Raw genomic sequence first — 27,823 nt, 5'->3', positions numbered from 1 at the left:
TTAATAAATCCAGACAAACAAATGAGCATCATGCCATTGAGCCGTAATCATTAAATGACACATACTTTACTTTAATAACTATTTGACAAATCCATACTAATTTGTTTTAGGATGATCCCAACTCATCGTCACCCATGTCCCGCGGGCAGAACGCTTCAGGTACTTTATCATCTATATCATGAGTCACATGTGCAGTTTTAATCAGAAGATTTGTGTATTTAACTGAAGCAGAAGTTCAGATCTGAATTGTACAGCTCATAATTCTGATCAGATCATTTAGAAGAGTGTTCAGTGTGAGTTTTCTCCTGCAGATGGTGTGAAGAAGCCGTGGGATCGAGCGAACTCTGCAGAGAGATCATCACTGGTGTCCAGGTGAAAACACAGAGACAGACATACTGAATATTGAATATATTTTACCTTTTTAACTCATAAATAAAACATATATCTATTTTTCTATAAAGTCTGAATGTTATTGTATTGGAAAAAATATCAATATATCAGAGAATGTCATTTATTTGATAGAAAGGTTGCACAAGCACACTTTTCAAACGAAACATTGGACAAAAAGAAGTTTGTCAGGTGTGAAATGAAAAAAAAAAAACTATAGATATGTAGACAAACAATATTGTGGCACATATATGTGTCACAGTTATTCACCATTCTGTTCCAAGGACTCTTATTTTGATATGGTTTTTGTCCTCTGTCTTCAGATTTCCCCAACTACATTTCCCATAATGCACTGCCCTCATCACTGCCATCTGTTTCCAATCCTCCTCACCTGTCCTCCATTCCCTCATTTGCACCTGTGTATAAATACCCTCTAGTTTGTCCATTCCTTTGTCAGTTCTTGAATTGTTATGTTGAGTTGTTACTTTGTAGCGTTTCACTCCAGCATATTTCCTAGATTGATTCCTTGTATGCCATTTGTTCCACTCCAGCGTCTACCATTAAAAGACTGAAGAGTTACTCCTCTCTTCCTCTCCACGTACCAACGTTACAATATGTAAATAATACACGTACTTTTAAGCTCTGATGGTGTTTTTAAAGATTTCCTGTTTCAGTGGCATACCCAAAATTAAAGGCTTTTAAGTTGACAAAAAAATAAATTATATATATTTATATATATATATATATATATATATATAATGTATATGTAGGGTCTAGCATTTGGTATCATTGTAAAGAAAACTTTATGTAAAAAATTTAATGATTATGATACATTCTGAGACTCTGCTGAAAAATCAAAACAAAAAATTTAGCCAAAACAAAAAAAAAATTTTTTCTTATTTTTCTGATTTGTCATTATATATCTCTGGGTGTAAATAAGGTGGCTCTGAAAAACTGCTTTTGTTTTGTTCCCAATCATGTCAACTGTAAAAGAGTAAAAGTTTGTGTTGATATGACAAAGCAATCATAAGTTATAGCATTACAAAAATAATTTATCATAGTGTCCAAAAACATCTCCAAACAAATAAAACATAATAATTATACATAAGAACTAATTACACATGCAAACATAACAATGACTAAAGGTTTGCATAGCATGCAGACATGATTTTAGTAATGAGATTTCACAGAATGAGTTTCATTCTGTGTCATTTGAGTCATCATTCTAAATTATAAAAACGCAACACTTTTGATTTATCTGCAAATTTCAAAGCACTTGTTCAGTTTTGGTCATAATGTCTACATGCATTGGAAAGTAGAGCTTCTAAACTTTCAAACGAAACCTATTTTGTGTTGGTCAAGACTGTAGTTATTAATATTTTGACAATTGTTCATTTTTTTGTGGGCCCGCCGGCAAGCTTTAAGAGTTAATATTAATATGCTGTTTTCATTCCCTCATTAGGGTTCGACCTGTAGGGAGCATCAATGACGCAGACGCCTTAGACTTTGACAGAATGAAACAGGTGAAGAACAACATTCAGTTCACTCATTCATCAGTGTGTTACTGCTCAGTGCAATTGTGATGATGGTTTTTATTGATATAAATGGATGTTTCAACAGGAAATCTTGGAAGAAGTTGTTCGTGAATTGCACAAAGTGAAAGAAGAGATCATTGATGGTGTGTTGAGATTATTGATTTTTATAACGTTCATTTAAAAAACATTTTTGCATGATTGATGTATTAGTGTGACTAATGATTGTTGTGTTGTTTATTCAGCCATTAGACATGAACTCAGTAGAATTAGCACAACATAATGTTCATCCCCTCATGATCCATCAGTACTGAGACCCAAACGACCTGCAGAACCTGCTGTAGCTCACCAGAGAAGATGATGATCTGATGATGTCCATCAACGTTACTGCCGTATTAAAGCAGACGGTTTTGCTCTAACATGACGGGAACGTTGAGTTTAGATGTGATGCGTGAAGGACACTTGCACTGATTTACTGTATTCTACTTTACATCGATCTTTACAACGTCTTTTAGAAAAACTGAGAAAACAAGAAACATTGTTTTTCTTTTCATTTTTGTCTGCATTATTATTATTATTATTATTATTTATTATTATTATTATTATAATAATTATAGTAGTAGTACTAGTGTTGTAGACATAGAACGTAGGTCAATAATAATAATAAAAAATAATAATTATAATAATAATAATATCATTGCATGTCAAAGTTAGCCTTTTTTTATTATTCTTATTCTGTTTTCCTTTGCTTGTGTTAAAACGTTCATTTTAAGCACATTTTCAGTTTTCAGTCTCATCACCTCTTGGTAAGTTGTTTTAAGAAGTTTTTCTTTTTCTTTTTTGTATCCTTTTGTCCATAAAATAATATGTATTTAATCACTTTTTTTTTTTATCATTTTGAACCTGAAAAAGAAGCATAGTATTTCAACAGTTATTACAATCAAAAGAACAAAAAAACATCAGTACACCACAGTATTTGTGATCATGTTGTTAATAAAATGTTTATTGGCTGCAAGGACATGGTGAAGTATTGTTTTGTTTTATGATTTCTCTGTTTGACCAAGTGCTTCCTGCTTTGGAAAATAAAAACGATATACATAAAAAAAAAAAAGAATAGAAATAAAACTGTGAATGATGTCTTGGATAAATGAGCTGGTGTTTTTCCTTGTGGAAATAATGATGAATTACAAATGAATGAATTGTTTTTCTGTCTTTGTGTGAGTGTTATTATAATGAAAAAAAAAACACACTGAATAATGTTTTACTCACTTAAAGGTGCTGTAAGCAATTTATGGCGTTCTAGAATTCCCACAAACTGAGCTGTTGGATTAGCCACGCCCCCTCTTTCCAAAACCCCACCCTCCAAAGATACCAAATGAGATTTATTGAGACCGACATCGTGCTGAAACAGTTGTTAAAAACAGCAGCAGCAAAACAGCGCCCTCAACTGACAACTGTTATGAACAACATGGCATAAAAATGACATTAAGCCTCAATAATTCACTGCAACTACAACACTATGAGAATGAGCAAAATGCACAACACGTGAAAATGGAATTGAAATGTTTTGCTGTCACTGTAAATGTTCACTTTCCCATGGACACAGTGTTAAATAAGAGACTGCAGGTCATATTCAGACAGCTGTATATTTTTAATAGTACAAGCACTTAAATGTGGAATTGTATTTTAAGTTCCAATGTTGCAAATTTTGTGTAAAAATGTGTAGTTGACAAGAAATTTCAAGCACTGACAAGTCATATCATTATTACACATGCAATATGACATCATATGGATAGAATAGGCTATATGGAATTTGTACATTTGACAAATATCTAAATGTGGTTAAAATCATATAAAACAATATATAATAAAATAAAATAACATTTCACATACTAAAAGATGTTGCATTGAATTTAGATACATATTTTAATACGATATATGTATATATATATATACATGTATCGCAAACCCCCCAGGTGTGCCAGTTTGAGACATTAAAAATCTGGTCACCCTGCTAGCCTCTGGGACTTCAGTTATGTCACACTGAACCTTTATTGGAATGAATGAATGTTCATTGTGTTGCCAATGCATGATGTTAAAACAAAGAGAACAGAAACAATATAATATCCAGTAATTTATTCTGACTCTCTCTCTCTCTCTCTCTCTCTCTCTCTCTCAATTCAATTATTTCAATTTAAAGTACTTTATTAGCATGATTGTGTTTACATACAATATTGATAGATAATGACAAGACAAATAATAATAATAAAACAGTAACAAATAACAATAAAAATAGAATTCAAATAAGGTGCCAGGTAATGAATAAAATAAAAACTATAATAACAATATACACTATACAATATAATATAAAATAAGCATTTAACAAGACATTATGAACATAAAAAAATAAAAATACTGTGACTGAAGAACATTAAGGCAGTGATTGGTTTCTGAATTTAGCTGCAACTGATGCATGATTGTCCTCCCCCAGTAACACCTGCATTTGATCTGTTTCTGCTGAACTGGAGAACTGTGGCATGAGAGTTTGTCAAAGTATTTCTCTCTCTCTCTCTCTCTCTCTTTCATACACACACTCACTCACACACACACACACACACACACACACTCACACGCACTCACTCACACACACACACACACACACACACACACACACTCACAAACACACACTCTCACACTCACACACACACACACACACACACACACTCTCACAAGCACACACACACACACACAAACACACACTCTCACACTCACAAGCACACACACACACACACACACAAACACACACTCTCACACTCACAAGCACACACACACACACACACAAGAAACACACACACTCACAAACACACACACTCACAAGAAACACACACACTCACAAACACACACACTCACACACTCTCTCACACACACACACTCACAAACATTCTCTCTCACACACTCACAAACACACACTCTCACACACTCTCTCTCACACACACACACTCACAAACACACACTCTCACACACTCTCTCTCACACACACACTCACAAACACACACTCTCACACACACTCACAAACACACACTCTCACACTTACTCTCATACTTACACACACACACAGCACACACACACACACACACACACACACACACACACACAGTCTTTTCACTCATTCTGTCTCACACTGTCAATCAGTGGTTTGTTTCATATTTCATTTGTAATTGGTTTAGAGTTTTGTTTGATGTTCAGTTTTCAGAGATGCGACAAGACTAACACTAAAGCAGTAAAGAGTTCGGTAAAAAAAGAAGCATTCTTAAAATGGAATTATGTGCTTTCTTCTACTGTAATATAAGTAATGAATTTCAGTTGGTTTTATTTCAGTTTATTTATTTTTTATTTTTTCTCCCCAGTTTGGAATGCCCAATTCCCAATGCGCTCTAAGTCCTCGTGGTGGCGTAGTGACTCGCCTCAATCCGGGTGGCGGAGGACGAATCTCAGTTGCCTCCACGTCTGAGACCGTCAACCCACACATCTTATCACGTGACTTGTTGAGCGCGTTACCACGGAGACATAGTGTGTGTGGAGGCTTCACGCTATTCTCCGCGGCATCCACGCACAACTCACCACACGCCCCACTGAGAGCGAGAACCACATTATAGTGACCACGAGGAGGTTATCCCATGTGACTCTACCCTCCCTAGCAACCGGGCCAATTTGGTTGCTTAGGAGACCTGGCTGGAGTCACTCAGCACACCCTGGATTCAAACTCATGACTCCAGGTGTGATAGTCAGCATCAATACTCGCTGAGATACCCAGACCCCAAATGAAGATTTTTAATATTATAAGTATTATTTACAAACTGTACATTTGAGTGTCCAGCTGTATGACCCACATTGCACAAATGCCTGTTTTCCCCATTCTATATGTATCACTTGATATAAAAACTAACACTAAAATATAAACTAAATGTAATGAAAAACTACAACTAACAAACAAAATGAAAACAAAACTTATTTCAGTAATATCTTTCAGGGAGTAGAAAAATATTTTGTAGACCTTTCCATAAAAAAAACCTTTAAATGGTCTTTTAAATAGCCTTCATTTGTGAAACTCTTTCAAAATATAATTCAATAAAATAATATAGGCTAATATTATATTTACAAATTCACCAAAATTGTCCCCATGAGGCCAAACGTGTGTAGTCAAGCACATGAAAGTGAATCCGCTGACAGAATATAAACATTACATTTATTTATGTCTTTTGTGCGCTATTTCAAAATTACAAAAATATATTGTCTATATATAGAAGAGTTGATGTAAGGTTATTTTCAGTTGGCTTGTGAAGTGACTTGAATGACAAAAGTCCACAAACTATATTTAGAAACATGATGGTAACAAAAATACCCACGTTTGATTATTAATTGTTAGTAAATCTGCACTTGATATGACAAACTGACCGTTTCAAAAGTACTTTTAATGAAGAAAGTCACGTGATATTTCAGACACATTTCAAGAACTTTAATGTACGTTTAGACACACAAAGTCATTCTTTATTATCAGTATGTTCCACATTTTATTTATAAAACTACAGTGTATTAAATAATGAGAACTCTCTCTTTGTGTAGATCTTCATGTACAAAAGAAATACAGTGTTAGTTTTGTCATGACATTAAAACACACAGTTTATATTTGTCTACAGAACTCATTTCAGTTTTTAAGATCAGTTAATTATTAATGATCATGTGATTCATGTTTTTATGAGACACTCGGCTGTGAAATACAAACGTTTTCTGTTTTTGCGTGCGTCCGACTCCTCATCACTCTTGTGACGTGTGTGTGTGTGTGTGTGTGTGTGAGGATTGTAGTGGTGACATGATTTCATGTCAATGGAGAGAGTCATTGTGTTATTATTGCAGAGACCGTGTGTGAGAGAGAGGAGGTGTGTGTGTATGTGTGTAATGTATGTGTGTAGTGTATACGTGTGTGTGTGTATATGAGTGTACTGTATATGTGTGTGTAGTGTATACGTGTGTAGTGTATATGTGTGTGTATGTATGAGTGTACTGTATATGTGTGTGTAGTGTATATGTGTGTGTGTATATGAGTGTACTGTATATGTGTGTGTAGTGTATACGTGTGTAGTGTATATGTGTGTGTGTGTATGAGTGTACTGTATATGTGTGTGTAGTGTATATGTGTGTGTGTGAGAGAGAGGTGCGTGTGTATATGTGTGTAGTGTATGTGCGTGTGTGTAGTGTATATATGTGTGAGAGAGAGGAGGTGTATGTGTGTGTGTATATGAGTGTGTGAGAGAGAGGAGGTGTTGTGTGTGTGTGTATGAGTGTACTGTATATGTGTGTGTAGTGTATACGTGTGTGTGTGTGAGAGAGAGGGGTGTGTGCATGTGTGTAATGTAGGTGTGTAGTGTATATGTGTGTGTGTATATGAGTGTACTGTATATGTGTGTGTAGTGTATACGTGTGTACTGTATATGTGTGTGTGTGTAGTGTATATGTGTGTGTGTGAGAGAGAGAGAGGTGTATGTGTGTAGTGTATACGTGTGTACTGTATATGTGTGTGTGTGTAGTGTATACGTGTGTGTGTGTATATGAGTGTACTGTATATGTGTGTGTAGTGTATGTGTGTGTGTATATGAGTGTACTGTATATGTGTGTGTAGTGTATACGTGTGTGTGTGTAGTGTATGTGTGTGTGTATATGAGTGTACTGTATATGTGCGTGTAGTGTATACGTGTGTGTGTGTATATGAGTGTACTGTATATGTGTGTGTAGTGTATATGAGTGTACTGTATATGTGTGTGTGTGTATGAGTGTACTGTATATGTGTGTGTAGTGTATACGTGTGTGGTGTATATGTGTGTGTAGTGTATACGTGTGTAGTGTATGTGTGTGTGTGTATGAGTGTACTGTATATGTGTGTGTGTGTATATGAGTGTGTAGTGTATATGAGTGTACTGTATATGTGTGTGTAGTGTATATGAGTGTACTGTATATGTGTGTGTGTGTATATGAGTGTACTGTATATGTGTGTGTGTGTATGAGTGTACTGTATATGTGTGTGTGTGTATATGAGTGTACTGTATATGTGTGTGTGTGTGTATGAGTGTACTGTATATGTGTGTGTGTGTATGAGTGTACTGTATATGTGTGTGTGTGTATATGAGTGTACTGTATATGTGTGTGTGTGTATATGAGTGTACTGTATATGTGTGTGTGTGTATATGAGTGTACTGTATATGTGTGTGTGTGTATATGAGTGTACTGTATATGTGTGTGTGTGTATGAGTGTACTGTATATGTGTGTGTGTGTATATGATTGTACTGTATATGTGTGTGTGTGTATATGAGTGTACTGTATATGTGTGTGTAGTGTATACGTGTGTGTGTGTAGTGTATGTGTGTGTGTATATGAGTGTACTGTATATGTGCGTGTAGTGTATACGTGTGTGTGTGTATATGAGTGTACTGTATATGTGTGTGTAGTGTATGTGTGTGTGTATATGAGTGTACTGTATATGTGTGTGTAGTGTATGTGTGTGTGTATATGAGTGTACTGTATATGTGCGTGTAGTGTATACGTGTGTGTGTGTATATGAGTGTACTGTATATGTGTGTGTAGTGTATATGAGTGTACTGTATATGTGTGTGTGTGTATGAGTGTACTGTATATGTGTGTGTGTGTATATGAGTGTACTGTATATGTGTGTGTGTGTATATGAGTGTACTGTATATGTGTGTGTGTGTATGAGTGTACTGTATATGTGTGTGTGTGTATATGAGTGTACTGTATATGTGTGTGTGTGTATATGAGTGTACTGTATATGTGTGTGTAGTGTATACGTGTGTGTGTGTAGTGTATGTGTGTGTATATGAGTGTACTGTATATGTGCGTGTAGTGTATACGTGTGTGTGTGTATATGAGTGTACTGTATATGTGTGTGTAGTGTATACGTGTGTAGTGTATACGTGTGTGTATGAGTGTACTGTATATATGTGTGTAGTGTATACGTGTGTAGTGTATACGTGTGTGTATGAGTGTACTGTATATGTGTGTGTAGTGTATACGTGTGTGTATGAGTGTACTGTATATGTGTGTGTAGTGTATACGTGTGTGTGTGTATATGAGTGTACTGTATATGTGTGTGTGTGTATATGAGTGTACTGTATATGTGTGTGTAGTGTATACGTGTGTAGTGTATACGTGTGTGTATGAGTGTACTGTATATGTGTGTGTAGTGTATATGTGTGTGTGTATATGAGTGTAGTGTATATGAGTGTGTGTATATGAGTGTACTGTATATGTGTGTGTAGTGTATACGTGTGTGTGTAGTGTATGTGTAGTATATATGTGTGTGTGTAGTGTATATGTATGTGTATGTGTGTGTGTGTGTGTGTATATGAGTGTACTGTATATGTGTGTGTAGTGTATACGTATGTGTGTGTGTGTGTAGTGTATACGTGTGGTGTATATGTGTGTGTGTATATGAGTGTACTGTATATGTGTGTGTAGTGTATACGTGTGTGTGTATATGAGTGTAGTGTATATGTGTGTGTAGTGTATACGTATGTGTGTGTGTGTAGTGTATATGTGTGTGTGTATATGAGTGTACTGTATATGTGTGTGTAGTGTATACGTATGTGTGTGTGTGTGTAGTGTATACGTGTGTAGTGTATATGTGTGTGTGTATATGAGTGTAGTGTATATGTGTGTGTGTATATGAGTGTACTGTATATGTGTGTGTAGTGTATATGAGTGTAGTGTATATGTGTGTGTGTATATGAGTGTACTGTATATGTGTGTATGAGTGTACTGTATATGTGTGTGTGTAATGTATATGTATGTGTATGTGTGTGTGTGTGTAGTGTATATGTGTGTGTGTATATGTGTGTGTAGTGTATACGTATGTGTGTGTGTGTAGTGTATATGTGTGTGTGTGTATATGAGTGTACTGTATATGTGTGTGTAGTGTATACGTATGTGTGTGTGTGTGTAGTGTATACGTGTGTAGTGTATATGTGTGTGTGTATATGAGTGTAGTGTATATGAGTGTGTGTATATGAGTGTACTGTATATGTGTGTGTAGTGTATACGTGTGTGTGTGTGTGTGAGCGAGCACGAGAGAGAGAGAGAGAGAGAGAGAGAGAGAGAGAGAGAGAGAGAGGTGTGTGTGTGTGAGCGAGCATGAGAGAGAGAGAGAGAGAGAGAGAGAGAGAGAGAGAGCGAGAGAGGTGTGTGTGTAGTGTATATGTGTGTGTGTGTGTGTGTGAGCGAGCATGAGAGAAAGAGAGAGAGAGAGAGAGGTGTGTGTTCCGTGTGTGTCTAGTGTATGTGTGTGTATGTGAGCGAGCACGAGAGAGAGAGAGAGAGAGAGGTGTGTGTTCCGTGTGTGTGTTTTTTAACGCATAAAGAACGCAAAGCTGGCGGACTTCGACATGGCATCGGGCGAAACGCTCTACATTGAGACGGACGGCACGGAGATGCCCGGGGAGATCGTGGAGCTGCACGAGATCGAGGTGGAAACGATCGAGACGACGGTGATCGGCGGAGATGAAGACGACGAGCAGCAGCCCATGATCGCGCTGCAGCCGCTGGTTACCGACGACCCGTCGCAGGTCCACCACCAGGAGGTGATTCTGGTTCAGACCCGCGAGGAGGTGGTCGGCGGGGACGATTCGGATCTGCGGGCGGACGATGACTTCGAGGACCAGATCCTCATCCCGGTGCCCGCGCCCGGCGCCGAGGAAGAATACATCGGGCAGACTCTGGTGACAGTCGCGGGGAAGAGCTCTGTGGGGCGGATGGGGAGGAAATCGGGCGCGGGCGGCAAGAAGTCGGGCAAGAAGAGCTACCTGAGAGCGGCGGATGCCACCGGGAGGAAATGGGAGCAGAAGCAGGTGCAGATCAAGACGCTGGAGGGGGAGTTCTCCGTGACGATGTGGGCATCGGGTGAGTCTCAAGCGGGTTTGTGTTCGTTATGAGTCCCGGGCCTTCAGCGGGGCGTTGTCCGTCTGTAACCCGTCCTGTTCACGCGTCATATTCCCCTCGATTCAACTCACGAGTGATTCCGCGGCAGCTCATTCGGTGGAACACGAGCGACTCTCGGTCCAGCTGTTGTTGTTTTTCGGTGTCGATGGGCGCCGCCATTTTCGCCGGTACAGCTGCAGCGTCAGAGCCGCGGGCGACCGTTAAAACCCCGTTTAACGCGGGCTGAACGAGGTATTTTGGATTTAAATGGTGACGTTTAGGAAGAAAAATATTCAATCTGTGATCACTGACGGTTGGTCGATTTTTCTTTTCATCGAGTTCAGATATCCACATTTTTCCTGTTTAAAATGTAGTTTAATAATTTCGAGTTTATTACAGGAATTATATAATGTCATAAATATAAATGTAACAGTGTCCATACAGTTGTTATAGTAGCTGTTTATTTTAAACATTTGATAGATTTTGGTTGATGTTTGTGAACAGGACCCGGATGTCGCTCAGGACCGCCTTTAAGGACACTAGTTTATTGTGACAGCGCCACCTATCGAAGTGGATGATTTAAAAAGTGCAACCAAGGCAGTATTCCCACCAAATACTAACGACTTATAGTTTTAAAAGTTTATTCAAGCCAAATACTACTTTCTGTCTTGCAATTCAACTTGGTTGCTAAGAGCTGCATGTTGAGCAATTTGTGTATCTAATTAGCATATTTAGCTCATTATCAGGTAAAAGAAAGATGGAATCATATGCAATGGCCTTTGCAGTCACTAGATCTCAACCAGATATATCAATGGTTGGAGAGAGGCAAGACTCTGGGATGACTCTGTATATATTGTTATACAAAAATAATAACAATACAACACCCACAAACAAACAAACAAAAAAAGCCAAAACAAACGACCCCTCTTTTGCCCATCAGCTGCCACACTGACAGAACTGCTGTAGGCTTCACCGACTCCTGAGAGAGAAGTGAATGAAATAAGGAACATTTACTTCAACATGTTCAACTCTGTAATTTCAAATTTCAGATATAAAAGAGCTTAATGATCTCTCAAAATTTGACAACAAATGAGGGACAGTGAATGATCAGGACACACAGAGCACATGCATGATATACTATACATATATAATTAATATATATCAATCTCAATGTTAATGTTCATATTACTGTTATTGTATACTGTCCAAAGATTTTGATGCTTTGGCAACACTGTTTCTTGAAACTTTCATGTCAATAAAGCCCCTTTGAACTGATAAAAACAATAGGAGAGAGAGAGCGAGACAGAGAGATGCAAGAAATCCAAATAGAAATAACATGTTATTGACAGCTGACTTTTCCTGACCCTTAAATATTCAAACCCCAGATTGTGAAGTATGTAACAGCACTACCTACCAATTGAATGTTCTCCTTCTTTCCTCAATTGTTTGTCTATCCCTCTACTAACTGAAATAGTAAAAGGAGAACATAATCACTGCTGGGTTAACAGAAATATTGGTAACACTTGAAAGAAGGGTAGATTGGGCATTGTGTAAAAAAAATTACAGTCTCTATACATACAGTACCTGTGACGATAATCTGGACCAGAGAGGAAGACCTGCTCAGCCTGCTGCATATATGATAGCCTACCAAAAGAAAACGGTTAATTTAAATATACTATTATACCAATACAGAACAGCAAGCCACTATACACGGGTGTGTATTTAGACGTTTGCATTGATATGCTTTCAACCCACTCCTCCATGCCAACTCCATGTTTACCTGGCACTCAGTGGATTCACAGGAAACATGTTGACCCCCCCATACTTTAGTTTGAACATGCAGAGGTGTACATGTACCAGGAAAAGATTTGGGGACAGTATAGATTCCATTCTCAGGATCCATACATTCATTTTGCCTGTGTGCTTCCTTTTATGTGCCTTTTTAAAAATGTTTTGTTCACGAGAAGCTGGCATATGGGACATTTTATTCTGTAGTACTGACTTCACATGGACCCTTTGCATCTGTCCACTTGGGGAGGTTGGCACAGTGAGGGTTGTTGGAGCTGGAATGTTGGGAGTTGGAGCTGGGATGATGGGAGTTGTTGGAGCTGGGATGATGGGAGTTGTTGGAGCTGGGATGATGGGAGTTGTTGGATGTTTCAATGGTTGAAAACCAAATGTGGGTCACTTTGTATAAAGCAGATACTTGTTGTATTTAAAGAGGAATATCTGAAGTACAAATAATGCAAATAATAATTTATTCAACTCGACCATTTCAGTGTATTTTTGACACTCAGACATTGTTAAAAATGTGTGTGTTCTATGCAGTTGTTTTTATAGAGGGAAACAAGATATAGTTCTAGTTTCAACATTATTTGTACTTCAGACATGAGGTAACGTTGGCATTAGCTGTCAGTCTCCTTGCTTATGTTGACTGACATTAAAAGGTGTTGCCAACTAAGTGACTTTGTCACTAGATTTAGCGACAATATATATAGATGTATCTTCTAGGACAGAAGATTCAAAAAGTATTTTGGTCCAGTACTAGGCTTAGGCCTAATTTATGTATATTTATGTCTGTGAAATGATCTCAAAATGTTCAATTTGACCAACTATGCTCTCTCTTTTTCAAGATGCATATAACAATCCAAGAAGGGAGATCCTTGCCCAAACTGAAGAGATGCACCACATGCTGCAAGGACTTCCACTGCCTGTTCTGCAGTTCAGCTTTGTTCCACCCAACAAAGTTGAGCAACATCAGAACCCATTTAGAGAGCCATTTCAATCATGCAGTTCCCCATGAAGGTAAAGTTTGCAAAAATACTCTTGGGAAATGCAAACGGAGTTACAATGTGTCTATGCATTAAAAGCAGCCTGAATGTTATGATCAATTCCATTTGAGCAATGAATCAAAACAAGTGCCTCTCTGATTTGATTTGATAACCAGATACTTGATTCGGATTGTGGGTATTCATAATTTACACTTTTAAATAATATGAGCCTAATAATACTACAGTTCTTATGTTTTAGGATATACCATTCACAGATGTGGGTTAGATTGCCGACCACAGTGGCATTACCACTGCATCCATTGCTAGTCAATGTTGTCACATAAACCGGACTTCATTAACCACCTGTCTTTGTGCAAGGAGAAGCACCCTGCCATAACCACCACCAACCCAGCTCCAACAACTCCCAGCATCCCAGCCCCAACAACTCCCAACATCCCAGCTCCAACAACTCCCACCAGTCCCAGCTCCAACAACTCCCACCATCCCAGCTCCAACAACTCCCACCATCCCAGCTCCAACAACCCCCAACATCCCAGCTCCAACAGCTCCCAACATCCCAGCTCCAACAGCTCCCAACATCCCAGCTCCAACAACTCCCAACATCCCAGCTCCAGCAACTCCCAACAGTCCAGCTCCAACAACTCCCAACAGTCCAGCTCCAACAACCCCCAACATCCCAGCTCCAACAACTCCCACCATCCCAGCTCCAACAACTCCCACCATCCCAGCTCCAACAACCCCCAACATCCCAGCTCCAACAGCTCCCAACATCCCAGCTCCAACAACTCCCAACATCCCAGCTCCAGCAACTCCCAACAGTCCAGCTCCAACAACTCCCAACAGTCCAGCTCCAACAACCCCCAACATCCCAGCTCCAACAACTCCCAACATCCCAGCTCCAACAACTCCCAACATCCCAGCTCCAACAACTCCCAACATCCCAGCTCCAACAACTCCCAACATCCCAGCTCCAACAACCTCCAACATTCCAGCTCCGGTTTATGTGACAGCATTGACTAGCAATGGATGCAGTGGTAATGCCACTGTGGTCTGCAATCTAACCCACATCTGTGAATGGTATATCCTAAAACATAAGAACATAGAACTGTAGTATTATTATGATCATATTATTTAAAAGTGTAAATTATGAATACCCAAAATCCGAATCAAGTATCTGGTTACCAGATCAAATCAGAGAGGCACTTGTTTTGATTCATTGCTCAAATGGAATTGATCATAACATTCAGGCTGCTTTTAATGCATAGACACATTGTAACTCCGTTTGCATTTCCCGAGAGTATTTTTGCAGACTTTACCTTCATGGGGAACTGCATGATTGAAATGGCTCTCTAAATGGGTTCTGATGTTGCTCAACTTTGTTGGGTGGAACAAAGCTGAACTGCAGAACAGGCAGTGGAAGTCCTTGCAGCATGTGGTGCATCTCTTCAGTTTGGGCAAGGATCTCCCTTCTTGGATTGTTATATGCATCTTGAAAAAGAGAGAGCATAGTTGGTCAAATTGAACATTTTGAGATCATTTCACAGACATAAATAGACATAAATTAGGCCTAAGCCTAGTACTGGACCAAAATACTTTTTGAATCTTCTGTCCTAGATGATACATCTATATATATTGTCGCTAAATCTAGTGACAAAGTCACTTAGTTGGCAACACCTTTTAATGTCAGTCAACATAAGCAAGGAGACTGACAGCTAACGCCAACATTACCTCATGTCTGAAGTACAAATAATGTTGAAACTAGAACTGTATCTTGTTTCCCTCTATCAAAACAACTGCATAGAACACACGCATTTTTAACAATGTCTGAGTGTCAAAAATACACTGAAATGGTCGTTGAATAAATAAGGTACATTTCTAGTTTCAGCATTATTTGTACTTCAGATATTCCTCTTTAAATACAATAAGTATCAGCTTTATACAAAGTGACCCACATTTGGTTTTCAACCATTGAAAATGGGTAAAATTAAACTATTTGCACATGGAGCCACATTGAGAGCCCCATATCTCTGGGATTGAACCATATAGGAACTTAAAAATAATGATGCAAAAAGAAAAGTTTGTCCTGAAGCAGAATGTAAAAGGATATTAAGATATCTTTAATACTTCTTGAGTTACAGGCACGTCAACTTTGGAAAAAGAACACGAAAAGTGCTTTTCCCCATTTTTGAACTGTCACCATTGGGATATAATGCAACAAGGATTGTTAAAGTCAACTGATTTTAGTAACAGATGTACCAATCTCTGAGTACAAATAAAATAATGATGCTGACACCTTTCTACGGTTATTGTTTTGATCTGTAGTTTTGCTCCAAAATCATAAGTGAAAATTGCCATTTATACCCCCTCTACAAAATAATGGATTACTCAGTAAATATTCATCCACGGCATTTCATATTTTGGCTTTCATCTTCATTTACGTATTTCTTTCACCAAAATATTTTTATTAAAATTTTGAGCTGGGGACCTCTTCAGTTTCATTTACATCAAGTAAATGAAACTGAATACACAAAGTGAATAATTGTTTGATTAATTGGCCTGGCTGATGAGTTGGTCTATCACTTGTTACATTGCAATAATTTCCCATTTCAATTGTTTTGTTTCAGATGACAAGAAGGACATTGATCATGAGACTGTGGTGGAAGAACAGATCATCGATGATAACTCTCCTCCTGATTATTCTGAATACATGACAGGAAAGAAACTCCCTCCTGGAGGAATTCCAGGAATCGACCTGTCAGATCCCAAACAGCTGGCAGAGTTCGCCAGGTGAGAACATGAGCATGACATAATATTACTGTTTACTGTAGACTGACATGATAAAGAGCATCATATATTATATTCTAGTTAAGTTAATGATTGTGCATGTATGTTTGAGGACATTATTTGTGTTGTCACTGACTATATTTGTTGACTGGCTATTAAACAATAAGAAACCAAAACAACGACCAAAGTTTATTTCTCATTAGACAACATTTTCCCCACATTCTTTGTGTTTCTGCTGTTTTGGACACATAATGTTTTGATATAGTTGTTTTGTTTGTCAGTCCCTTCAGTAACAGTGACGGCCACTTCGGTCGCAGTTCTGCTCGGTAAGTCTGAGATCGATGTTTTGAGCTTTTAAACTAATAAAGTTCACTGATTTTTTTCCTCTTACACTGTGGTGATGTCAGCGGCTAGCAGACTGTTGATGGTCACTTAAAGAGAAACTGGAAGTGATGTCACCGTAGAGAGAGACGGTGTGTCTCAATACGAAGGCTGTAGGCAGCAGGGTGCCTCAATTTCGAATTAGCTTCTGTTTAAATGAGACGGTCTTCGTAGGAAAAACGAAAACAAAACGTTGAATGGTTGCAATGACAACACCCATTGCTCTCAACCTGCGCGAGTGCTCTGAGTGAGAAGGAAATCTCTGAGGTAAATTTACGGAGAGTTAAAACGATGTAAAGAGAAAAGAAAATGAATTTTGCATCTGTACTTTTATATTTACTTTATAACACGTTACTTTACCTATACATTTTATACTCGTCTACTGAGGTACTTCAACTTTACTTGCATTTGAATTTTTTTTTGGCTAAATCGGCATCAATTTCCCATAGAAACTAAGTACGTTTCTGTTGATGCAAAGAATCGTGCCAATGAAGGAAACACCTCCTGCATTCTCCGAATTCCTGTGAAAGGAGGTCGCATTCGCAGGCAGCATTCGAAGTGTCCTACTAGGGCTGGGCGACATGCAAGAAATATGTTCACGATATTTTCATTTAAAAAAAAAAATATTGCAATATTCGATTACATCATCAACTCCACTGCCGAGTAGGGCTGTGTCGATACAATCAACTATCAATATATCGTGATACTTTTTTCATGATATTGTATCGATACTTTAGATCCATGTATTGATATTTATATTAAACTATGCGTATTCATATCATGTAAACACACAAAGTTGGCACACTGTTACTTCCAAATCATTTTAATGAGCTCACCAAGAGAATGTTTCGAGCTACATGCTCATTATATAACTGAAATATGCCCAAATAAATTTTAACTGATTCGTAATCAAATTATGATATGGGGATGTATCACAATAGATTGAATCGTGATGTGTTTTGCAATGTTTCGTGAGGTGCTAGGCGATAACATCCCTACTGCCGAGGGTGTATATAATATTTTTAGCTTGACTGATTTTGCTTTAAAAATTCCATTAATTTATTGAACCACGAAAAACTTAAACCAAAAATATTTCAAAATTCAATGCACTTCAAACGAAACAAAAAAGCGTCAAAAAAATCTTATATAAACCACCTCCCATTTGCCGTCACACAAGTATCCGTCTACAACAACAGGTGGAAAATTACTAATACAAATTAAGATCTAAAGAAAATTAAATCTGTAAACATAACAATTATAATAATTGAAATATGAATCAATTTTAGGTTTAAGTTGAACAGGTTTTTTGTATTATTTTGGGATTTAATCAAACACACATATACATACACATTAATAGCATATAGATATTATATATAAAGTGAACCCGCAGAGTTGCGTTCACAATAGGGTTGGGTGATAGGACATTGCAATCGGATATCGACGATGTCTTACAATGATCCCAATGCCGATTGCGAACAGATGATGATCGACAATATCAGGAAATGGCAAAACCATGGGTCTGGGAAGTCAGCAAATATATTAAACAGTGTCCAGGGTGTGAAACTAGCACCTGTCACCCGCCAAATGCGACGAGGCTGAATCCAGTTGCAAGCTTCTCGTCCAAATGTATTTCATGCGGGTAATTTTGCTCATCTACCCGCGACCTGTAAGATGTCTCGGAGTGACACATGACAAGAAATGCTGTTAAACACAAAGACACGCGCTTGAAGAAACACACTTTATTATATTTATTAGAACAGACAAAAGAAAAGCCGTCAATGTTCATGTCTGATGCGCTGTTTGTTCAGAGGCGTGCAACACGAGCCTGTCATGTGGAGCACACGCATGTAAAGAGTTTTCACTTTTTTTTCTGTTTGTTTTTGTTTGCAAGAACAATGTCGTCTATGAGAATGCTGCAAATGATCTCCGATCATCTCGGGAGGTGCTGTGAGTTTAGTTCGCTTTATTTCCTCGCGGTTAGCATGCACTGTGAACGCAACTCTGCAGGTTCAGTAATATATATCTTTTTATTAAAGAAACAAAGACAAAAGTGATTTAAATCATAAAGTAATACAAGACACATTCACCTTGAACCTAAAATTGAGTTTTCTGTTCATTAGGCAGCATTTATGGGATCAAAACCCCGTCAAAAGTATTGCGGTCACGGATCCAAAAATAACAAGCATGAATCAAATATATATAAACATTTAAAATATGCTGCAAAAAAACAACAACAGAGAAATGAAAGCAAAGTCATCAGAATTGCAAACCAAATCATGTTTTCCTTGGTTATATTACTAGTTTTGTGCTCTCTGATAGTTTTGCTCATATTTTCATTTTGTTTTTGCTTACACTGTATTTTTCTTTGCTTTTGTTTCCAAGTTCTGCTCTTGATTTTCCAAAACTTGTGAGTAGAGTTTCATGTAAATCAGGGGGCATTTTGCATCCCTATTGGTCCACTAGTTCTTGATTGACAGGTCCTCCTCTAGCCAATCACTGGAAGAGGGGAGGTGACGTCACTCCAGTGCGACTCCGACAGCTGCTCAATATTATATTATATGTGGTTGATAGATACGCAGCTTGTGTCTGTTTTGAGTATTTTCTGCAGCTCTAGGAAACAATGTGTTATCCAAGTAGGCCATTATCATAGTCTGTTAACATGTATCAAGCCAGATGAATTTTAATGTTTTAATTTTTTTATTTTTTGGGGGGATTTTTCCCCCTTTTTCTCCCAGTTTGGAATGCCCAATTCCCAATGTGCTCTAAGTCCTCGTGGTGGTGTAGTGACTCGCCTCAATCCGGGTGGCGGAGGACGAATCTCAGTTGCCTCCACGTCTGAGACCGTCAATCCACGCATCTTATCACGTGACTTGTTGAGCGCGTTGCCACGGAGACATAGCGCGCGTGGAGGATTCACGCTATTCTCCGCAGCATCCACGCACAACTCACCACACGCCCCACTGAGAACAAACCACATTATAGTGTATTATTATCTACCCTCCCTAGCAACCGGGCCAATTTGGTTGCTTAGGAGACCTGGCTGGAGTCACTCAGCACGGAGTCAGATGAATTTAGTTAACAGAGTCTTTAGTTTAGGCATTATTTAAGACTTCCTTGTTTGTAGGTTATTGGCTGCATATCTAAAAAAAACAACTCTGTGTTGGTGTGGATGTTTGATGCATGTTTTTACTAGCTGTACCAATGTAGTCACGAGTTCAGAACACAACTTGATCCGCTTTTCCATGAAATAAAATCCATATCCTGACACCAAGGCCTATTACAATACTGATGAATATAGAAATGCTTACGTATAATTGGATTTCTTTTTTTTTTTTTTTTTTTTTTTTGGGGGGGGGATTTTTCCCCTTTTTCTCCCAGTTTGGAATGCCCAATTCCCCAATGCACTCTAAGTCCTCGTGGTTGCATAGTGATTCGCCTCAGTCCGGGTGGTGGAGGATGAATCCCAGTTGCCTCTGCGTCTGAGACAGTCAACCTGCGCATCTTATCACGTGGCTTGTTGAGCGCGTTGCCACGGAGACATAGCGCGTGTGGAGGCTTCACACCATCCACCGCGGCAACCACGCTCAATTTACCATGCGCCCCACCGAGAACGAACCACATTATAGCGACCACGAGGAGGTTACCCCATGTGACTCTACCCTCCCTAGCAACCGGGCCAATTTGGTTGCTTAGGAGACCTGGCTGGAGTCATTCAGCATGCCCTGGGATTCAAACTAGCGAACTAGTGAACTCCAGGGGTGGTAGCCAGCGTATTTTACCACTGAGCTACCCAGGCACCCTAATTGGTTTTTTTTAATTTTATTTATTATATCAAAAATCTAAAAGGTGTGCATTATTGCTGACACCTACATGCACACTTTGGTGTTTGTTGTATGCCAGTCATTTGCTTCAAATATTACTGAAGTTGTATACTCTGTGTTATGGAAATGTTTGTAAATGTGTTGGAGACGGTCCCTAAATCAAGAACGTCTAATGTCAAGCCAACATTATTGCATTATTTATTGACGTGGGGATGCTTAGTCACTTGTTTCTGATTTCGGTGCAGTATCGTGCAAAAAGAAACTACATGTAGCCGTGCCAATGATGCCAATGTAGGATCAGTACATAACGGCACATTCAGCAACATGGAAAAGCGGATCAAGTTGTGTTCTGAACTCGTGACTACATTGGTACAGCTAATAAAAACATGCATCAAACATCCACACCAACCCAGCCTTGATTTTAAGATATGCAGCCAATAACCTACAAACAAGGAAGTCTTAAATAATGCCTAAACTAAAGACACTGTTAACTAAATTCATCTGACTTGATACATGTTAACAGACTATGATAATGGCCTACTTGGATAACACATTGTTTCCTAGAGCTGCAGAAAATACTCAAAACAGACACAAGCTGCGTATCTATCAACCACATATAATATAATATTGAGCAGCAGCCGTCGGAGTCGCACTGGAGTGACGTCACCTCCCCTCTTCCAGTGATTGGCTAGAGGAGGAGCTGTCAATCAAGAACTAGTGGACCAATAGGGACGCAAAGCACCCCCTGATTTACATGAAACTCTACTCACAAGTTTTGGAAAATCAAGAGCAGAACTTGGAAACAAAAGCAAAGAAAAATACAGTGTAAGCAAAAACAAAATGAAAATATGAGCAAAACTATCAGAGAGCACAAAACTAGTAATATAACCAAGGAAAACATGATTTGGTTTGCAATTCTGATGACTTTGCTTTCATTTCTCTGTTGTTGTTTTTTTGCAGCATATTTTAAATGTGATTCATGCTTGTTATTTTTGGATCCGTGACCGCAATACTTTTGACGGGGTTTTGATCCCATAAGTATTAACTGTATTACCAAAACGCAATACAAACACAAATTCGATAAGAACACACATTTGGTAGCATTATTTTGGGAACACAAGGGAATTTATTAGACTTATTTATTTTGATTTTCATTGTCTTTACATTTATAATTGTCTTTAGTTCTTAATCTGTAGGCTATTAGTAATTTTACACCTGTTGTCGTTAACAGATGCTTGCGTGATGGCAAATGGGGCCATTGGAGACGCTAAATGTTTGGATTTGGGGAGGTGGTTATATAAGATTTTTTGATCACGTTGTTATTTTATTGCTTTTTTCATTTGAAAGTGCAATTTGAATTAAGAAATCTCTTTTGGTTTTGTTTTTTGTGTTTCAGTAAATTAATTAAATTTTTAAAGCTAAATCAATAAAGCAAAAACATTCCCGACTCTCAGCAGGGGGGTTGACGATGTAATCGGATATCATGATGTTTTTTAAGGCTATTATCGATTTAAAATCATTTTTACATATTGCCTAGCCCTAGTTCACAATGCATGCTAAGCGTGAACTGCTCCGTGGAAATAAAGCGAAGTAAACTCACAGCACCTCCTGACATCTCCTGGTCTGACGTCTGTTCTTAAAAATATAATAAAGTATATGGGTATCTCAGCGAGTATTGACACTGACTACCACACCTGGAGTCGCGAGTTCAAATCCAGGTGGTGCTGAGTGACTCCAGCCAGGTCTCCTAAGCAACCAAATTGGCCCGGTTGCTAGGGAGGGTAGAGTCACATGGGGTAACCTCCTCGTGGTCGCTATAATGTGGTTCTCGCTCTCGGTGGGGTGTGTGGTGAGTTGTGTGTGGATGCCGCGGAGAATAGTGTGAAGCCTCCACACACACTATGTCTCCATGGTAACGCGCTCAACAAGCTACGTGATAAGATGCGCGGATTGACGGACTCAGACGCGGAGGCAACTGAGATTCATCCTCCGCCACCCGGATTGAGGCGAGTCACTACGCCACCACGAGGACTTTGGGAACTGGGCATTCCAAATTGGGGAGAAAATGGGAGGAAAAAAAATAAAATAAATAATAATATAATAAAGTGTGTTTCTTCAAACGCGTGTCTTTGTGTCTAACAGCATTTCTTGTCATGTGTCACTCCAAGACGTCTTACAGGTCGCCCGCCAAAGTGCCCGTTAGATTAACAAAATGATCCACTAGTGCGCATGAAATACCCACATTTGGCGATTGTCAGGTGCTAATTTCAAACCCTGGGCTATTATTTAATATATTTAGTGTCTTCACAGCTCCATAGTTTTGTCATTTCCCAATATTTGTCAAATATCTTTGATATCTGATTATATAGTTCAATCGCCCAGACCTATGTCCTACTTGCTTTTCTGAAACGAGACCTGTGATGTATGCAGCGACAAATGCGACCTCCGGAGCACACAGCTTTCGAAACGAGACACGGTTGGAGTATGCACACTTGGGTGGAGGTGAAGAGTCAATACATGCAGGAAGAAAGTGTTGTGAATATAATGTGTTGTGTCTTCTCATTGTGTTGATTCAGAATGAAGCCGAGGAAAATCAAGGAGGATGATGCGCCTAGAACGATAGCGTGTCCGCACAAAGTGAGTCGATTCATTTGATTTGTTTTTGTTTTAAAATGACGAGTTGCTGTCAGCCTGTATGATGTGTGTTGTGTTTGTGTGTCAGGGCTGCAGTAAAATGTTCAGGGATAATTCAGCCATGAGGAAGCACCTTCACACTCACGGCCCTCGAGTTCACGTGTGTGCCGAATGTGGGAAAGCGTTTGTGGAGAGCTCCAAATTAAAACGCCATCAGCTCGTTCACACAGGAGAGAAACCTTTTCAGGTACATTCACATCATCTTATCAAGTGTAGATACAAAATGTTTAATGCAATAAGTGAAATACAGTACAAGTCTATGCATGTTTTTCTCTAAACGTGATATTGAATCACCTTTCGAAAGATCACCAAGACATGTTTGTTTTTGAAAGAAATTGATGCTTCGGTTGAAAAAGGATGCTTTAAATTGATAAAGAATTACCGTAAAAATGTATTATGTTCACAATTTCTGTTTAAATAAATGCTGTATTCTTTCAACTGTCTGTTCATCCAGGAATCCTTAACTTGCACTAATGCATGTGTTCGTCTTCGCTAGTTTAGGACCTGTAAAGTCACTTGTAAGTAATGCAAGTGTACTCAATACCTCAGCAACTGGAAAAAGACAGTGTATTGAGATGTCCACACTTCATTAAGTAGCACAACCGTTTTCAACTGATCCAAAGTCCACTCAGCGGCCATCTTTGGGCATACAAGTGCAGCTCCTATCTAATTGAATGGGTAAACAGAGAAATCTCCAATACGGTTGGTCAAGATTACGATCAAAGGACATATTTTAAATGAGCAGTTAAATCTGACAATACTGGTGTCATAACTTGTTTTTCTTTACCTCAGATCACACTAAAACCACTATTTTCTTTAAGGCTGGTCCAGCTAATATGTATAGGTGTTCTCGAGTTAGATGACAGGAACTTCCTTTTCTACATCCACCAAATTGGCCGTTCCTATTTATCCCATTCATTTTAATACAAGTGCTCTGTTTCGGGCTAGATCATAGATTCCGACTATTGTAATAATAAGAAAAGATTCTTGGATACCAAATTAGCACATTAGAATGATTTATTTTGCCGGCGGGTCCACGAGAAAATATAACAATTGTCAAAATATTAATAATTACAGTCTTGGTCCTGGGTATCTCAGCGAGTACTGACGCTGGCTATCACCACTGGAGTCGCGTGTTCGAATCCAGGGCGTGCTGAGTGACTGCAGTCAGGTCTCCTAAGCAACCAAATTGGCCCGGTTGCTAGGGAGGGTAGAGTCACATGGGGTAACCTCCTCGTGGTCGCTATAATGTGGTTCTCGCTCTCGGTGGGGCGCGTGGTGAGTTGTGTGTGGATGCCGCGGAGAATAGCGTGAAGCCTCCACACACGCCATGTCTCCGTGGCAACGCGCTCAACAAGCCACGTGATAAGATGCACGGATTGACGGTCTCAGATGCGGAGACAACTGAGATTCGTCCTCCGCCTCCCGGATTGAGGCGAGTCACTACACCACCACGAGGACTTAGAGCGCATTGGGAATTGGGCATTCCAAATTGGGAGAAAAAGGGGAAAACTCCAAAAAATAAATAAATAAATAACTACAGTCTTGACCAACACAAAATGGGTAACTTTTTTTTTTTTATTTATTTTTTTTTATTTTTTTTAATCCACTTTTCTCCCAATTTGGAATGCCCAATTCCCACTACTCAGTAGGTCCTCGTGGTGGCGCAGTTACTCACCTCAATCCGGGTGGCGGAGGACAAGTCTCAGTTGCCTCCGCTTCTGAGACCGTCAATCCGTGCATCTTATCACGTGACTTGTTGTGCATGACACCGCAGAGACTCACAGCATGTGGAGACTCATGCTACTCTCCACGATCCACACACAACTTACCACACGCCCCATTGAGAGCGAGAACCACTAATCACGACCACGAGGAGGTTACCCCATGTGACTCTACCCTCCCTAGCAACCGGGCCAATTTGGTTGCTTAAGAGACCTGACTGGAGTCACTGAGCACACCCTGGATTCTAACTTGTGACTCCAGGTGTGATAGTCAGCGTCAATACTCACTGAGATACCCAGACCCCTCCCCCAAAAAATAGGTTTCGTTTGAAAGCTTAGAAGCTCTACTTTCCAATGCATGCAGACATTATGACCAAAACTGAACTGAACAGCAGTTTCTTAGGCTGAGAGTCTCAGAATGTATCCTAATCTATGTCATTAAAAAAAATTGAAAATTGTCTTCTTTTTTTTTTTTGAGTAAAAAGTCTTTAATTTTGGGGTATGACACTGAAACAGGAGATCTTTAAAAACACCATCAGAGCTTAAAGGGTTCAAAATCATCACAGTAATAATCTGTAATGTAACTAATGTTTTGCCAGTATTTTTGATCAATCCATGTTGAATAGATGCATCAATTTCAATCAAAAACAAAAATGTCTCTAAAACTCTTGAACGGTAGTGCATATATAACAATATTTAGTATTAAACAGCAATATTTACCAGCATATTTTATTATTTAACATAGTAGTCAGAGTTATAAATTGATTTATATAAACTGATAGTCTGAACTGAACAGAAATGAATCAAACTCATCAACTCTAACGGCGCTTTGCTTCAAATACGCTATTAATAAACATCTCGCAAAACTAGTCTAATGACGAGGTGTTTATGAGACTTTCTGGCTAATTAAATGCCACTTGAAATGGTTGTTTTTATGTATTTGAAGTTATAAAATATCTATAATGGATATTTAAATTATTGCCCAGACATACTGTAGTATTTTAAAAGATACTGTAAGTGATTCAGTTTTGTAAATACTGTGTGATGTGGTGTTCCAGTAGTCTAACTCTCCTGTCGTTGTGTCCTATCTAGTGTACGTTTGAGGGCTGTGGGAAACGCTTCTCGCTGGACTTTAATCTCCGGACGCACGTCCGAATTCACACCGGCGACCGGCCCTACGTTTGCCCGTTTGACGGCTGCAATAAAAAGTTTGCTCAGTCCACCAACCTCAAATCGCACATTCTAACACACGCGAAAGCCAAAAACAACCCATGAACACTTGCGTTCTCTCGTGTCCTAAAGCCCTGACGCTCCGCATCTTCACACTGGAGATATATGAACCAATGCTCCGCTAGTTCTCTCACAAGGAATTAAATCAGTGATCTTGAAGGAATTTCCATGAATTGTGGTGACTGTAAAAGATAAAAAAGCGAAACCGTAACCTGGTTCTCATGGTCGAGGAACCAAACTGACCTTCCAGAACCTCACACGTTCAGCAAGACGGCATGTTGCAGATGGTGAATGTGGCATAAACCCTTCGACAGACGATGCTTTTTACCACAATGACAGACGAGAGTGTTTGGACTTGGCTTTATTTCTTCAGCTTTTACTTCAGTCTCTCTGGTCTACATAGATATATAGCTTTTAATTTTGTATTTCTCCAAGTGTGCATATTGTACACTTATTTTTGGGATATGCTTCATAATGCTGCTTTGTGATCATTAATTATCCCTGAGAATTTAAGACTTGTGAAGTGTTCTTCACAGACGGGGTGATGATATCAGTTACTGTAAAATGATGTTTAAAGTATTTTTATGTACGTTTGTTTTTTGTTTTTGTATGGTTGTAATCTCACTATGAAATAATGTGATGTAAGTGTATTGAACGGCTGTTGAGATCATGTAGAATTGCGCTGCGGTGTGAGTTTGACGTGTTTTCTTGCGTTAGTCTTCGGTTGCTCTTCTGTTGATGTCCTGGATCGATTGTACCACAGGAAGGACACGAGTTCACTCTTGAAGCACCACCGTCTCACCGTGGTAATTGCAGTGTTAGCCGTCTCTTTTACTTTGTTAGAATGTATTATAAAGGTCTAAACCATGAACGAACCTTTGTTTATATTGACACCTCACCTGTACTGCAGCAAGCCACAATTAAAAGAGCTAAAATAGTTTTTTGTCACATTAATTGCCTCCTTTGGTGTTTAGCATATATGCATTAGATCAGGGGTTATTAACCTGGTTTATAGTGATATCATGTAGATGAAGAGGCAATCATTATAGAGCAAAATCTGTCAATTTATGCAAATACTTTTGAGACCGCAAGATGATTTTTCAGTAACAATTTAAGATAATACTTAAATCACAAATCTCCATTGTGATTGGATCAGTCAATGCGAGCTCACTTTGAACATTTGTGATAAATCTGTTCACCCCACTTAAAAACAATGTGTTTAATAGGGGCACAAATACTGTACAGAAATCACAGATGGCACTACTGTGAATAAGGTCTATACATTAAAATAAATAGCTGCCCTTTTATGTTTTTGGATGGGGGTCTCTCGCAAATCAACTATTTGGGGGTCCAAAAAGTTTGAAAACCCCTGCTTTAGATAATACAATTTGTTCATATTTTGGACAGCACAAGCGAACTTTTCAAACAAAGCAAGTTTGTTAGATTTGAAATGATAATACAATAAACACAAAGATATTTTCTGCCTGTTAAATAG

General features: G+C 38.8%; 3 protein-coding genes across 6 annotated transcripts in view; 2 read left to right on the top strand and 1 right to left on the bottom strand.

Moving 5' to 3' along the window:
- Nucleotides 1–3,796, top strand: part of LOC127409688 (ena/VASP-like protein) — an 89,331-nt gene extending 85,535 nt beyond the window's left edge. The window contains exons 9-13 of one of the 2 annotated variants that reach the window (XM_051644432.1): nucleotides 111–159; nucleotides 312–372; nucleotides 1,850–1,910; nucleotides 2,008–2,065; nucleotides 2,165–3,796. In XM_051644432.1, coding sequence (XP_051500392.1) covers nucleotides 111–159; nucleotides 312–372; nucleotides 1,850–1,910; nucleotides 2,008–2,065; nucleotides 2,165–2,202 — 267 coding nt within the window. In that variant the 3' untranslated portion in view covers nucleotides 2,203–3,796. The remainder of the gene's footprint in view (nucleotides 1–110; nucleotides 160–311; nucleotides 373–1,849; nucleotides 1,911–2,007; nucleotides 2,066–2,164) is intronic. The other variant, XM_051644433.1, reaches the window with a different exon arrangement.
- Nucleotides 1–27,823, bottom strand: part of LOC127409695 (CLOCK-interacting pacemaker-like) — a 287,186-nt gene that overhangs the window by 168,386 nt on the left and 90,977 nt on the right. The gene's annotated exons all lie outside the window — the stretch shown is intronic.
- Nucleotides 10,229–27,711, top strand: LOC127409691 (transcriptional repressor protein YY1-like). 2 transcript variants are annotated; one of them, XM_051644435.1, is made up of 6 exons: nucleotides 10,229–10,884; nucleotides 16,319–16,481; nucleotides 16,760–16,804; nucleotides 23,257–23,317; nucleotides 23,403–23,561; nucleotides 26,191–27,711. In XM_051644435.1, the coding sequence occupies exons 1-6, from the start codon at nucleotides 10,371–10,373 to the stop codon at nucleotides 26,371–26,373; spliced, it is 1,125 nt and encodes a 374-aa protein (XP_051500395.1). In that variant the 5' UTR covers nucleotides 10,229–10,370; the 3' UTR covers nucleotides 26,374–27,711. The 2 variants fall into 2 exon arrangements, with proteins under 2 accessions (XP_051500395.1, XP_051500396.1); XM_051644436.1 differs by lacking the exon at nucleotides 16,760–16,804 and having other exon boundaries at nucleotides 10,231–10,884; nucleotides 26,191–27,705.

This window comes from Myxocyprinus asiaticus, chromosome 19, assembly GCF_019703515.2.
Source record: "Myxocyprinus asiaticus isolate MX2 ecotype Aquarium Trade chromosome 19, UBuf_Myxa_2, whole genome shotgun sequence".
Classification (NCBI taxonomy): Eukaryota; Metazoa; Chordata; class Actinopteri; order Cypriniformes; family Catostomidae; genus Myxocyprinus; species Myxocyprinus asiaticus.
This window is presented reverse-complemented; position numbering and strand designations above follow the sequence as displayed.